The sequence below is a fragment of the Oryzias melastigma genome, linkage group LG12 (genome assembly GCF_002922805.2).
Source record: "Oryzias melastigma strain HK-1 linkage group LG12, ASM292280v2, whole genome shotgun sequence".
Classification (NCBI taxonomy): domain Eukaryota; kingdom Metazoa; phylum Chordata; class Actinopteri; order Beloniformes; family Adrianichthyidae; genus Oryzias; species Oryzias melastigma.
This window is the reverse complement of record NC_050523.1, coordinates 12,672,463-12,687,060: the sequence shown is the minus strand read 5'-3', so window position 1 is coordinate 12,687,060 and position 14,598 is coordinate 12,672,463. Positions and strand designations below refer to the sequence as shown.

Here is a 14,598-nt window from a genome sequence, read left to right as displayed (position 1 = left end):
ACATTATTATTAGAGAGTCAAAAGCTCTTATGTCACACGTGAGGCCCTTTTTTTCCCTTGCATGGTGCCATAGTTCAATTACCCCGTTAACGTCTCTAAACATTAACGGATTTGTAGTGTACATTAACTCTACTGTGACCCTACCCCCCCTCGTTTATTGCCCTCAAAGTCCTTTTATGGTTACAGTTCGTCTGGTCTCACCTCTCCTTGCTGCCTTCAGGAAGAGGGTCAAGAGGAATCTCCACATAGAGTGCACTACTCTGGAGGACAGCGTCCCATTGTATCGTCTTGGTAACTGTAGGACGACTTTGGAAGTGGAGTATTCCAGGACGCCCATTCCCCGCAGGCTCTTCTGTAACTGTCAACTTTCGGTCCTAAGATGCGAATAAGAAACATGGAGACAAAGTAAAAAAAGATGGCAAAAAAAATAATCCTTCAGCCATGTTGCTTTGTTAAAGCTAAAAACTTACTGTATAGAGCGGCCGAGCTGAAGGAACGTGATCCCGCGTGCCATTCCCTCGCCCACCTGGGATCTTCAGGGGTGGGAGAGGGACATCAGGAGCACCACAGAGGCCCTGGGCCGCGGGTACTACTACAGTGCAGGGACAGACTGTGGGGTAAAAGATCAGAACCATATTAAAATACAAATGTAAAAATCTTTCTGGTGACCTTGCTCGGGTAATCCAACCTAAAAAAATCTCTAAATGATCCAAGTAGCTATTCTACAGAGTGAATAAAGCTGTTTTGTGCTAAAAAGGAGAAAATAGAGGGACGAAATTTAGCCACAAATAATCGTATCTTTATAGACAGAAATAAAAATCTAAACTCTAAACATTTTACATTGGTAAGTAATCTTTCATTATTGTACACATTTTTTTTTTAAATGTGCATATGATCAAAGTGTTTTAAAAATGTTAGATCTTTTAACAATCTTTCAAAAAATAAGATATTTTAAAAATATATACAACAGAGAAATGTTTATATAACAGAAGGAACAATCGTCCATAACTGCGTAATCAACCACCGTTTGGCTTATTACTGGAAAACGTCAATTACTTAATGACCTACGAGACCGTGAGCTGTCAGACAAGGTCAAACTAACTCAAACGTAATCAATTATGCTGATTCGTTTAAAGCGAGGTCTCAAAAAAGGTTGTTTTCGCCCCGTGACGACCTAAAGTGTTAAGGCCCTTTAGCAAGCCTTGACAGATGAACAGGCCTTTAGAATCGAACGTCAAAAACTCCGTATTTCATACAACAGATTAACTTGTTTCCTTAATAAAATCGAAGATCTATCCGATTAGATTTCACTGATCTATTTATTTAAATCACATTTTTAGTCTCTATTTCAAATTGTGGCAGACATTTGATTAAATATCCAAACAAAACGATTGTTTATGCTATCGGCTTAACATGCTAGCTTAGTTAACTACATCGACGCTACGCAACTTCGCAGCTAACGCGGCTTAAGTTGAATAACAGGCCACAAAACCAAGATTGTCGACTTCAAACTTCAAGGTGGCAGGTCAATTTTAAGCCAACTTAAAAACAAGGCGACATAGAGACGCTGGTATAAATTATTGTCGACAGAAAAAAGACTGAAACACATTTAAATGTCGTTTACTTCCGCTTTTTCATGCTAACTAGCTAAGCTAGCTTAGCCACCCCTCCCCCACACCACAGATAGCACGTAGTCAAGTAAGGGTCTCGTCCATCTGACTTACTTCTTAATCATGTCACAGATACCACTTTCTAAATTCGCCATGGTGTTGAGGGTCTGTTGTTTTCCTTCTTTCTCGCGAGCAAAGCAATGACTGTTTAGGATCCGCTGGAGGTTGGATTTTACCATCCGGCCTCGGAAAGAGACACGACAGCCTCACTACTCTCCACTCTCTGCTGGGTAGTGATCGAGGAAGGCTGAGTTCAGCTTTAAAAGGGGGGAGGGAGGGGGAGGGGGTTGTATAAACATGACGCAACACGACTTCCTTTATATAAAATATTTTTTTAAACACACAAATTTTTTTTTTAAAAAGTCTTTTGGAACTTTATTTCTGTTAAATATTTGAGTATAAAATGCTATAAAAACTTCATTGGGCTTTTATTAAAAAATATAATAAAAAATAAAAATAAATTACATAAAAAAAAAGCAAAAATAAAAGCACCCCTGTACTTAGCTAAAAATATATATAACAACTCTGTTAACATTTACTTCACTAAAGTATTTATTATTATTTAGCTAAATTTTGATTAACGAGATGCAAATTTGATGTTATAATCAAAATGTCTTTTGTTGGTTTTTGCTTTATTGTTTTTGTCCACCAGGTGGCGGCAAAAAGTAACAATTATTAGGACACCATTGACGACACCATTTCTATAAGTCCTAACATATTCCCTACTTCTTTAAATATTAATGTCATAATACATTTCAAACAAACTCTCACATATTTTAACTCTGGTGATGAAATGGTAGAAAATAATATTAATTTGTTACTTCTCCAATCTGAATTCTACATACATAAGTGCAGAGTGAAAAATACAGCTCCCAAATTTACTGGATTTATATTAGAGATCTATCAATTTAACGAATATCTTAAAAATAATAATACATCTAAGACATATATAACACTGGAACCATATGTGATTTTTAGTTTGATTAATAATTCAATTTGTTGCATTTTTTTAAATTGTTTATAAATGTTTATTTTTTTAATATATATTTTTTTTTACTTGCAATAGTTCCTTATTTTTTTACTCACTCATGTACCCATTACTTTTTTATATACTGTAATTGATTTTCTGTTTCGCTTGATTTTGATTGTTGCTTTCTGACGGTGTACTTCTTGATGATGGATTTGTATTTTTTTATGCGTCAATTAGTAAAGTTCATTTTGAAAATATATAGAAAATTTGATTTAAATAAGCCATTTTAGAGTCACGAAACGTCCTGTTATAAATCTGTTTTTTCCTCGTATTTTCTGATAATGTTCAAATAAAACATGTTATTAGGCTATAGCAAAGTCTGAATTTTCTTTTCTTTTAAAATTAATTTGTTCTTTTTTACCTCGTTTATTTGTTGAAATAATATAATTTCTATTTATAGCTAATTATTTATTTATTTATTTTTTTACATCGGTCTTTATGGAATAACTTTTAAGAGTTTTGTGTTTTCTGAACATAAACTTATATAAAACTCATAATTTAAGCAGTCTAAACAGTGCAAATTTAATAACAAAAATCTAACTAAGCACACAATGATTAAATTAACATAATAAAATGAACTGATTTGCCTTTCAAAATCAGTGGCAAAAATTATGAATTTAATTTTTTTCATGGATGACTTGTTTGCAAACAAATGACCCACGGCAAAAAACACAAAAAAACGTATTATTATTTAATAAAATATGAAATGATTCTGCCAATGCTCCAATTTATTTGAAATAATTTTTACACGCACAGTATTTTTGAGGGAAAACTGAAGCATTTGCATATACAGTAGTGCTATAGTAACTGCCCTCCCCGCCCTCTGCGCTACGTTTGTCCCTCGCAACGATCCGTAGTCAGTCTTGAGGAAGAAGCTTCAGCCAGTCGGGTCTTGCCGCCTGCCGATGTACTCCTGCCTCACTAAAAAATGGAGAGCGACACCGCTGTGCGGAGAATCAAACCACCCGGGACTCGTTACGCTGCTCACGATAACAGCGAAATTCGGGAGTGCTGCGAGGACAACGGCTACAAGGGTGACCCGAAGAGGAAGCCCGAAGTGAGCTTGTACCTGCTGCGGGAGGGACTGACAGCTTGCCTGGTCTCTGTGTTTATTTTGGTGCTGTGGGGACTCGTTCATTTGTCATTGCAGCAGCTTGTCATTGGAAAACCGACTGGAGAATTCAACGCGGCGAGAGCCAGGTAAAGTTTATTTAATTTTAGAGGTTCGCAGTGTCATAAACGCTGCAGCTAACCTTTCCAGTAGTTTGTTCAAAGACCCGCTGGAGGAACCGCTGCTGCTGGGTGTTTTCTTCCGGTATACCTCCACCTTTATCCCTATAGGCAACCGCAGCACCTGGTGGAAGGATACAGCAACACTTCTGAACTGCTCTTCAACCAATATGTCCTTTTAAAAGTCACATTGTCTCAAAGCAAGTCAAACATAAATGTGTCATTATCATTAACTTGGGAATAAATTAGGATGTTACACAGGAACTACAACAAAACAAAAGCCAGAATGAACAACATTTAAAACAGTTATTACTTTTCTGCAAATTCACATTTTTATCACTTTACTTAAATCCTTTATTTGAAAAATGTAGCAAAAATAAACTTTTAGGTTGGGTTAACATCATATTTAGTCAAATAGTAGAAAACGGTGTGCAGAGGCTGCAAATAGTCTGAAAAAATAGTGCCGTTTTTCAGCGTGGTCAGGGATGCAGGGATTATTGTGCTGAATCTGAGGTCAGCAGGGCTGCGGTTGAGCTCTCAAAAGTGCTGGGCAGCAGGATTTGCTGTCATTTGACTGGTTGCTCCGTAGACGACTGCTGCATGGGAACTGATTAGGGTTCTGAGCTTCTGTGATCACGGCAGCAAATCCAGGTTTTAAGTTCACATCTTTTGAAACTGAACAAATGCAAATTATAGGAGCGGTTCAGGCAAATATCAAATCCCAGTTGATGCAATTTTGATATTTTATTACAAAGAGACACCCATGCAGGGTTTGCGCAACTAATGCACAATCGATGCAGAAAAAGTTGTGTATTCTTTTACTAATAATTTTGTTATCTTTAAGGGATTGGAAGATAAAGTTTGCATCATAGAGAATTATACATCTTCTAATTTTATTGTACCAATCCAATTTTTTTTCTTCATCTGAGATTTATTTATCCATTTATTTCACATTGAATATCTTTAATCTCATGTGTTTCCAAAGGACACTATTTTTGCTTTATTTTCTTCACTGAATTTAGTAGGAAATACTATATTTAAGGCAAAAAAGTAATATTCTATCAGTTAATTTTATATTTTTAGGATACAAAATGTTAATTAACAAACACATTTCTACATAAACATAAACAAATCCTAATAAATCTGTAACTTTGATCATTTTTACATCACTGGTTGGTCAAGTAAAGGCTGTATTTTTTTATGTGCTGTTTGAATTTTTGCCTTTTTGACCTTCTCCCACTCCATGTTATCACAGCTAAATACAGGAGTGAATGTGCCAGCACAAAGCATTATGGTACTTTTATGCTTCTCACTCTTGTGATTTTTTTTAGGGTACAAACAGATCAAGTTAGGTCTACCAAGAAGGCTTAACAGTGTTCCAGCTAATTAGCCAATAACAAGAAGTCCCAATACTAACAACTACTTAACACTGACGAGTATTGGGAACAATCTCAGACTCCAAATTGGTGATGAGAAAAAGTGAACTTAAAGACAGACAGGATAGAAAAACTCCTTTCTGGCTGCTTTAGTATCGTTGGATTTTGCAATTCTTACGGTGTTTAGCAACGCGCAACAGTAAATCAAATACTCCTTGGCCAACAAAGTTCTTATGTTTATTAATTTAGCATAAAATAATAAAAAAACATATTTTTGTAAGTTTTCCAATATATTTTAAATGAAGTGCTTTATGAAAAACACCAGTCTACATACACAAATCAAACCTGTAGGTGAGAAAAAATCAAATTCTCCCCCTGATCATGTGACAACAATGCCGACTACAAGGTTGCTGGAGCCTATCCCAGCTACTATTTGATGAATGCTGAGTACACCCTGGACAATTTAGAGTAATTAACCCATGAAACATGGTTTTAGACCCACACATGCACAGGGAGAACACGCAAACTCCACACTAAAAAGGATCTGAACCAACGCCGTGACCAAAAAGTGCTAACCGCTACACCACCATGCAGCCCCAGCAACTCTTTAAACAGAATCCAGTAAATGAACCAAGTAAAGCCGTTTTTCATCATTTCCCCTAACAAGAACTCCCAACAGTAGATCACATGCATTTAGGCTCCTCCCTCTAACGTCCATCTCTTAGCAAAGAGCGATCTGACTTAACCACAAACGGTGGACTCATGCGCTCCATCTTTCTTTCTCTGTTTTCCAAGGGAACTAAGAGTTTCATAACACATTCATTGTGTTCTGACTCAGACCACATCTTCACCACAACCCTTTTCCATCTTACTTTTCTGAAATATCTTTTTTTTAAAGGTGCCAGCTTTAAAACAGACTAAATTAAAAGGAAGTGTTTTGTTCACAAGCTGTTACAAGCTTATACTAAAGACGTCAAATATTCATAAACACAAACAAAATGTTTATCTTGGTTGCGAGAAACCAAGATAAAACTATATTGCGCATCTGTCTGAGCATGCTAGATGTGCCACTAAATCCTTCTGAAGCTTTAAGGTGGTTCGCAGCAGGCGTTGGGTAATGGTGACTTAAGGGAGAGGAAAAGGAACGACTGAGTGGAAAATCAGTCAGACAGGTTTTAGATTAGGGTGGGACAACTATTCAACCGTGTTCACCCCCCACAAACTCCACCGTGATGCCCTTGAGCAAGGTTCCCAGGTTTGAATATGTAACTGCTTCATTATAAACAAGGTTTTCTGGAAAAAGACAGACCAGCGGGCCGCTCCTGTTTTTGTGAAGCAAAGGGTTTAATAATGAAACCAACTGCTTATTCATAATAAAGAAAAACAATCTTTTCCTTCTGTTTGTTATGCTGTATTTCCTGCAGTGTTCACCGTCACTTTACAGTTAATTTCTCTCTGCACAACCCAGACAACATTTGGAGCAGATCACCAGCGTTGGCCCTCGACCCGTGGGCAGCCAGGAGAACGAGGTCCTGACAGTGGCTTACTTGTTGGAGCAGATAGAGAGCATCAGAGCCAAGACCGCCGCCGGCCCTCACCAGCTCACGGTGGACGTGCAGCATCCCACCGGCTCTTTCTCCATCGACTTCCTCGGCGGGTTCACAAGCTTCTACGACCACGTCACCAACATTGCTGTTAGGTTGGAGCCCAAGGGCGGCAGTCAGCATCTCATGCTTGCCAACTGCCACTTTGACACCGTGGCTAATAGTCCAGGTTGGAAAAATATAACTATCTGCTTTAATAATTAACCTTTTTTACTATCTGAACTCTAGGAAATCACAAGTAGTTTAACTTTTTTAAATGTAAATGCAGGAATTAAATGTTTGTAGAAAACGCCTTAGGGCTGAGAAAAGGCAATTTTTAAAGAAATGTTATAATTTGGTGGTTATCTAAACATAGTAGCTGTTAAATAGTTTCTGTTTATATATATTTTTTACTCTGGTCACCAATTTAGAACCCATTTTAGGCAGTAAATTACGGTTTTTGCTTTCATTTTTTTTGGTGATTCTCAGAAGATGATTAAATCCCCCTTTTTGTATTATCTTTAAGAGAAAATGAAGCTTTTTTATTTATTTATACATTTTTCTCATGTTGACAAAGCCCATTTATAGCCAAATTCACACAAAATCCCAAATTTGACAAAATCTTCATATAAATATAATAAAACAAAGAAGTGAATTATTTTGTATTTTCATAAACTTTTGATATATGTTAAAAGATGACGTTTAAAAACAGCAGTTAAAAAAAAAAGTCAAAGTGAGGACTTGAAGAGACAAAATGTGCCAAATTTAACAGCCAAACCCGAGCAACTGGAACATGAAATAAAACAGATTTTGTTTTTGTGCACATCCTTGCGCCTGCTGGAAGCTTTGTTTTTCCATATCAAATGCACGTGCTCATGCAGAGCCTCGCCGGAGGGAGGAAATTGATCCAATAGGTGTGGACCAGGAAGGTACACACGGTGACTTTAAATATCCTGGAATTTCAAACATTTGGGCCTTAAAAAAAGAAAAAAAAATCAGTCATAATGCAGGGGGGCACACAGACAGTCAGTTCTTTGTTATGTGTGGTTATGGGGGGAAAAAAAAAGTCCATCATGCAGTTTTTTTGTGGGTTTTTTGTGAAAAGCTGAACTGGGTGAAATGTTCAGACACATTTTTAAAACAAGATCATCAGTGTTTTCCATCAGAACTTTCTTTCTGACCAGAAAGCCAAAGCACATGACGTCTCTGATCTTTAGCTCTCTTTTTTTTGCCTTTATTTTCACTTCGTTCCACGTCTTACCTCTAGCCTGTTTAATCTTTGTGTATCACATGGGTTTTTTCATACTCTTTTTCCCTTTTGTCCCACTTCCCCTCCACTCCCACCATCACACAAGTAGCAGGAGTTGAGTCTTATCATTTTTTTTGCTGTTTTCTTCATCTTGTGACCTTCCCCAGCTTTAGTTCATAATCAGTTGTGGTTTTTTTTGTTTTAATCCTTCTCCAGCGACTTGGTTTTTGAGATGATACTAAGCATTTGCTAAGTGTACACACTGATTCAAATGTGTAAGGTGACAAGGAGTGCGTTGTTAGTATTCCCAGCACACACACTCTGCTCTCTTTGTCTTAGGTGCCAGTGACGATGCAGTAAGCTGTGCTGTTATGCTGGAGGTCCTTCATTCTCTGGCCAACCACTCCACTCCGTTTCACCACGGTGTAATCTTCCTGTTTAATGGAGCTGAGGAAAATATACTCCAGGTAGAATCCTGATTAACTTTATCCAAAATAAAAGATACATATCTTAAGTTCTGTCTTTTATTCCAGGCCAGTCACGGCTTCATTACCCAGCATCCTTGGGCCAAGAATGTCCGAGCCTTCATTAACTTGGAAGCTGCAGGCGTCGGGGGCAAAGAAGTCGTTTTTCAGACAGGTACTGTATCTAAGGTCTGGAACCCACTCTGGTGGGTTTTTCTGGCTTTATTCCAGTTTGAGTTGTTTGTTTCTCTAATGTACTGAAGTGCGCCCTTGTGTTTATTCTATGAAGCTTGATGCTTAAAGACCCACTTCAGTACAAATGGAGAATTTTGAACATGCTCTTTAAGCATTTTTCTCATGATGGAGAAAATGTCTTAAGAAAATTAACCTTTAAAATAGCTTTTCTGATTATTTTATTTATTCAAATCCTTGTAAATCACAGACAACAAAATGCCATTTAAAAAAAAAAGATGGAGGAGCTCCACCTAATTACAATGCATCCACTTGTAGACAAATCGATCCACGTTCATCTTAGTTTTCCTTTTTGGCTCTAAACTGTACGGCTGGATAGCTCCAATATTGCTCGCCATTTTTGTTACTCTGTTAATGTTACGTTGATATTGTGAAGAGAGCGTAAACAACGGGATGATGGGAAGTGTGGAAAGGCTTACTTAATTCTAACAAACTTTTGCCGCTCTGCAGAAGTCATAGAAAAGGAAAAGTTTTTTGATTTTGGCTAAAAATGGCATAATCATAATTAATAGACCACTGGGAACGCTTTGAAAATAGATCCAAAGGGGACTTTAAACAAAAATCTAAAAGGCAATAATTAAAATTCGAGACAAAACTCTTTAAAATATGTACATTAAATTGTCAAAGAGTTATTATTTAGCAAAAACAGTGTTGAAAACAGAGGATTGCAGTTTCAAACCCCAACAATTAAGCTTTATCACCACTTTATTTCATGTACACGTGTCAATAGTGTAACGTCTGCAACCTGAGGCTCCGGAGCCACATGTGGCTCTTTTACCACTCCATTGTAGCTCTTTGATTTAAGAAAAAATAAAGTTTTTAATTTCAGATAGTAGCTAACATAAAAAAATAAGTAGTAAAGTAAAAATTAATTTTAAACTTTATTCTATCCATTCACAAACAGTTGAAGAGCAGTGTCACTCTGCGATGCTCCTGAATGATAATACCATAAAGCGCTTCATAGTTTAAGAGTTGAGCTACAAAATTTTGACAGATTTGTTAATAAAAAATCAAATCAATCTGAGGTCAGTAAGCAACAAAAATGTATATTCAATGGTTATTAGACAATTGTTCTATTTTTGAATAAATTGAAGTATTTAGATTACCCCTTAAAGTTAACAAAATACAATGAGGGTCACTGAATTAGCTAGATTTATGCATTTTTGGCGGAGATGCACCACAAACTGAAAAATTAAAAGTTTTTTTACTCATTATGTTATCCTATATTTGAGATATGTTACACAGGAAGTCTTATTTTGAAAGGAAGTCATAAGAACCTTTGTCAAAAGTTACAGCATATGGTGAAAAAAAGGCTATTTTTCATTAATCTTTTTATGTTGAAAAAAAAATATGTATCATAATAGAAACAATAATATTAATACAAACCAGTGTCTTAATTGCCTAAAGATTGAGCTAAGACTTTGTGGCTCCTGCTGGGTTGTGGTTTGTAAAAAATCAACCCAAATGGCTCTTTAAGTGTGTAAGGTTGCAGACCCTTAATGTTGACGCTGTTTCCTTTTTCTGTCTTAAAGGTCCAGAGAACCCGTGGTTGGTCCAAGCCTACGTCCATGCAGCCAAACACCCCTTTGCCTCCGTGGTTGGTCAGGAGGTCTTTCAGAGCGGCGTCATTCCCTCTGACACCGACTTCAGAATATATAGAGACTTTGGTAACATACCAGGTAGAAGCCGCTTTATTTTGGAAGGATTCTGAAGATTGCAATCAAGCTGTAATTTAGCCCTGTTTTTTGTAATTTTACAGGCATCGATCTGGCTTTCATTGAAAACGGTTTCATCTACCACACCAAATACGACACAGCGGACAGGATCCTGTCAGGCTCCATACAGCGAGCTGGTATGCATTGTTTGTGTTGCAAAAGCTGTTTTAGACTGTCTGCCCCCAAGAGGTGGAGCAGGTACAAAAGCAGCATTTTTCTGTTGCAATAACAAACACTCCAGATGACTGTTTTGGTCGCAGTCTCTTAACGGTCAGCTTTATCTCAAACTTCAAGATTTAAATGATAAAGGTCGCCGCATCAGCATTAAAGCACCACTCCCATTCACTCTTTGTGACTGCATGTGTGAGATACTTTCCATTCTTGGGAGTAATCTGCCCATCAGCACTAAGAGATCTGGATAGTTTAGATTTTGTTCTTCTGTCTTTAGGCAACTACTGGGCATCACTCCTTATTTTTTTGTCCACTGCATCCCACCAGGAAATATATTAATTATTAGAGAGAAAAAGCGAGTTTTCAGGGGGAGGAACGGAGTATTTTTAGTCTTTCAAAAGGAGGCAGAACAGCTTTTTGAGGCAGATGGTAGTATAGCTCAGAGGATACCAGTGCCCTCTTATTTTTGGAAATTTGTGTTGATTCTGACAAATAATCCTTCCATTAAGGATTTGAAACTGTTTAAGTCGTGATTATGGTGTAACAAAGCTAAGTCTTTAATCTTAATCGTTTATACGTATGGATCAGCATTATTGTTTGTAATGCTTTAGAAACTATAAAGTTTTCCTTTGTTAAAATGGGGAATTTGAGTCACGGTCTTCATTGTTGCTGACAGGTTTCCTCCCTTTGAGTAACTCGACCAATAAAACCAGATCAAACCACGTAGGAATAGTCACTGAAACTATTCTAGCTTTGTGAACCCTACAAAAAACAATGAAAGCAACTTTTTTCTACAGCTTTCTATGGAGGTCTGAACATGACAAAAAAATATCATAAATTGTTCCTTCAAATTATTCCTCTGTGGGCATTAAATACTGTTCTGTGTGCAAAAATGAGTGTTTTGGCTGTAATTTAGTATTTTGTGGCCGTAAAATAATTTTTTTTTCACATTTTGTGCTCACAAATTAGCATTTTGAGTGCACAATTTATTAAGTTGGGTGCACAAATTAGTATTTTAGCATCATAAATTCCTATTACTTATTTTTGCACACAAAATACTTATTTTTTCAAAAAAAAATGCTAATTTGTGACTTCTAAAATGCACATTTGTGCACACAAAAGGCTAATTTGTGCAATTAAAATACTTATAAAATGCTAATTTGTGGCTATAAAAAACTGTGTCCACAAAATGCTAATTTGTGTACACAAAATTTTAATTTTGTGCACAAAATGCCTACAAAATGCAAATTTGTTGCAAGAAAATACTAAACTGTGTCTACAAAAGGCAAATTTATGACTTAAAATGTCTATAAAATGCTAATTTGTGGCCACAAATTACTAAACTGTTCCCACAAAATGCTAATTTGAAATAATACATATCTTTTTGCATAAAATGCTAATTTGTGCACAAAACATGATAAAATGTTAATTTTTGTCCAAATAATAATAATGTGTGAAAAAAATGTAATTTGAGGGAACACTGTTATATATTTATTTTCTTAACGTCATGTTCAGAGCTCCATAGCTTTCAGTTCATGGTAAAAACCTTGGCTTTCTTCAAGGTAAAATGGTGCATAGAGTAAATGTAAATTTTTACAATATCCAAATTGATTAACATCAGAAAATATTTAAACATTTTTTTTAAATTAACGTTTAGTGGTTGCGTTTAGATATTATTGTGTCTCAAACTTGTGGTGGATTTAAGAGTAAACTCAATCCTCTCTCTTTACTTTGCTCTTTTTCTGAAGGTCGGTGAGTAAATCCAGTCAATATGGCCGTCCCACTTTTAAGGCCCTTCAGAATCCTGTAGGTAACGCTGGAGATTATCCCTCCAGTGTGTATATCTATGTCAACAAACTTCTGAATAAAAAGAGCTAAAATCATGATAAGGTTCTAATAATTGGGTTTATAACTTACTTATTTCATTTCGAATGAGTTGTAAGATGCACCATTTGGTCGCACATGAGTAAGTTTACGGTGGACACTAAATTGTTTATACTTTATACGCCTACTAGACATAAGAACAATAGAGCTTTGTCCTGCTTGTCTGTGCTGTATGAGTGCACTGTAAACAGCCAACAACAAGGCTGCTTTGTGGTGGTGGTGGTGGTGGTGGGGGGGGGTAGCAAAATAAGGCCAACTATCAAGACAAACAGCCACTTCTTACTGATTCCTCTATAACCTCGTTTCTCATCTTCTATTTTTTATGATCGTTTCATGTGTAAAGCAGTGTTACAAGAGTTCAGTTAAAGACCGACTTCCACTGGAGTCAAACGTGTGATAATTCACCCACACACATTTCACACAGCCCGACTCTGCAGAGGTGCATGGCCATGCGAGCTCAGTGGAATACAAGAACGTTTCTCTTGGTTTTTGCAGATTTGTCGTAAATCTTTTCATGGATTTATTCTAGCATGTGAGTATATAAAGGCTAGTGCTGGTTAATCTTCCCAAATTAGTCTTGTGGTGTTAGAGGTGCTTATATTTGTGTATTTTGCAAAGTTGTGACTTTTTAGCAACTTAAAATAGTCTTGTAGTTTGTCTTGTTGTACTCCGGTTTAAATGTGGGGGACAAAAACAAACAAAAAAAAACACTTTGATTGGTTTAGATGTCTAGATTTTGGATTTTATGCATTGATATTTGTGTGTTTGACTGAAACAAGGTGACAACATCCTGGCTGTCCTGAAGCACCTGCTGATGTCGGAGAAGTTAGCCGACAGCTCAGAGTATCGTCATGGCAACATGGTGTTTTTTGACGTGCTGGGGGTGGTTGTGGTGGCTTATCCCGCGCGTGTCGGCACCATCTTGAACTACATGGTGGCCACAGCCGCCTTCCTCTATCTGGCCAAGAAGGCGTCCCTACCTGGAAATGGAGGTAGGGCTGCATTTCCTGTGGTGGATGAAAGTCCATTGGTTGTCTCCATTCTGCATTTTACTCAAACAAGTGGAGTGTTGGTGTTATTTCATGAAAGAACAACATTTTTATCGTCTGTTAGCCTTCATCCGTCGTCTCTTTTCTCCATAAGGTGGCCGTTATGTTCGTGACCTGACCTATGCCACAGGCGTGGCGGTGCTGAGCTGGTTCGTCACGCTGGTGTCCGTGCTGATCGTGGCTCTGATCGTCACCCTGTTGGGCCGCTCCATGTTTTGGTACACACACTTCTATGCTTCCATCTGCCTGTATGGAGCCGCAGCAACAGGAAAGATGATCCTCATCCACACGCTGGCCAAGAACCTGTATTACGGGGTGAGCCTTTTTTTTTTTTTTTATGGAGGTCATACAAACACAGAATGATACTGTAGAAGCCTAAAGCTAAATAAACACTTGTTTGATGGGTGAGGAACTATTCTGAATGGCATCCAGCATATGTCATCTCAGTCTAAGTACTCTGTTAAAATAACAGTTTAGTCATTTTATTTTCAGTAAAAATGAAAGTTTTTAAAGCTGCAGGATTAGTAGATTCTGTTCTATTAATGCTTAGTAAGAATTCACTCTATTGTGATCCTGTTTCTCTCTTTTATCATTTACATTTTCTTCTGTAGATTTTTTGGAACCTTTAGCACATTAAGAAGAAGGGTGATTGTATTTTGGGGATATCTAAAGTTTACGGTTTTTAAGATTTTATGCAATTTTTAGCCCTATTGAAAATGAAAAAAAAAATGAAAATTAAAAAATGGAAAATTATTTGAATCCTTCAAAAACTTTGTACACTTTTGAAATGTATGCAATCAAAACTTGCAAATTATGCAAGTTTGGTATCAAAACTTTCAGGTAGGAGTGTGCTTGGTGTGTCATCAGGAAAGAGAGTTGATAAGGAGACTTGGTGGTGGAATGAGGAGGTGCAGGAGTGTATACG

General features: G+C 37.0%; 2 protein-coding genes across 2 annotated transcripts in view; one reads left to right on the top strand and one right to left on the bottom strand.

The window, feature by feature from the left end:
• The window catches only part of oaz1b (ornithine decarboxylase antizyme 1b), a 2,543-nt gene extending 621 nt beyond the window's left edge, over nucleotides 1-1,922 (bottom strand). Inside the window, 4 exon segments of the mRNA XM_024299652.2 lie at nucleotides 202-374; nucleotides 471-557; nucleotides 559-610; nucleotides 1,725-1,922. Of these exon segments, the coding sequence (XP_024155420.1) occupies nucleotides 202-374; nucleotides 471-557; nucleotides 559-610; nucleotides 1,725-1,849 (437 nt within the window). The 5' untranslated portion in view covers nucleotides 1,850-1,922.
• A 1,357-nt stretch (nucleotides 1,923-3,279) lies between these two features.
• LOC112163259 (endoplasmic reticulum metallopeptidase 1) overlaps nucleotides 3,280-14,598 on the top strand; it is a 22,680-nt gene continuing 11,361 nt past the window's right edge. Inside the window, exons 1-8 of the mRNA XM_024299570.2 lie at nucleotides 3,280-3,900; nucleotides 6,775-7,079; nucleotides 8,478-8,605; nucleotides 8,672-8,777; nucleotides 10,387-10,533; nucleotides 10,614-10,706; nucleotides 13,404-13,616; nucleotides 13,768-13,988. Coding sequence (XP_024155338.1) covers nucleotides 3,629-3,900; nucleotides 6,775-7,079; nucleotides 8,478-8,605; nucleotides 8,672-8,777; nucleotides 10,387-10,533; nucleotides 10,614-10,706; nucleotides 13,404-13,616; nucleotides 13,768-13,988 — 1,485 coding nt within the window. The 5' untranslated portion in view covers nucleotides 3,280-3,628. The remainder of the gene's footprint in view (nucleotides 3,901-6,774; nucleotides 7,080-8,477; nucleotides 8,606-8,671; nucleotides 8,778-10,386; nucleotides 10,534-10,613; nucleotides 10,707-13,403; nucleotides 13,617-13,767; nucleotides 13,989-14,598) is intronic.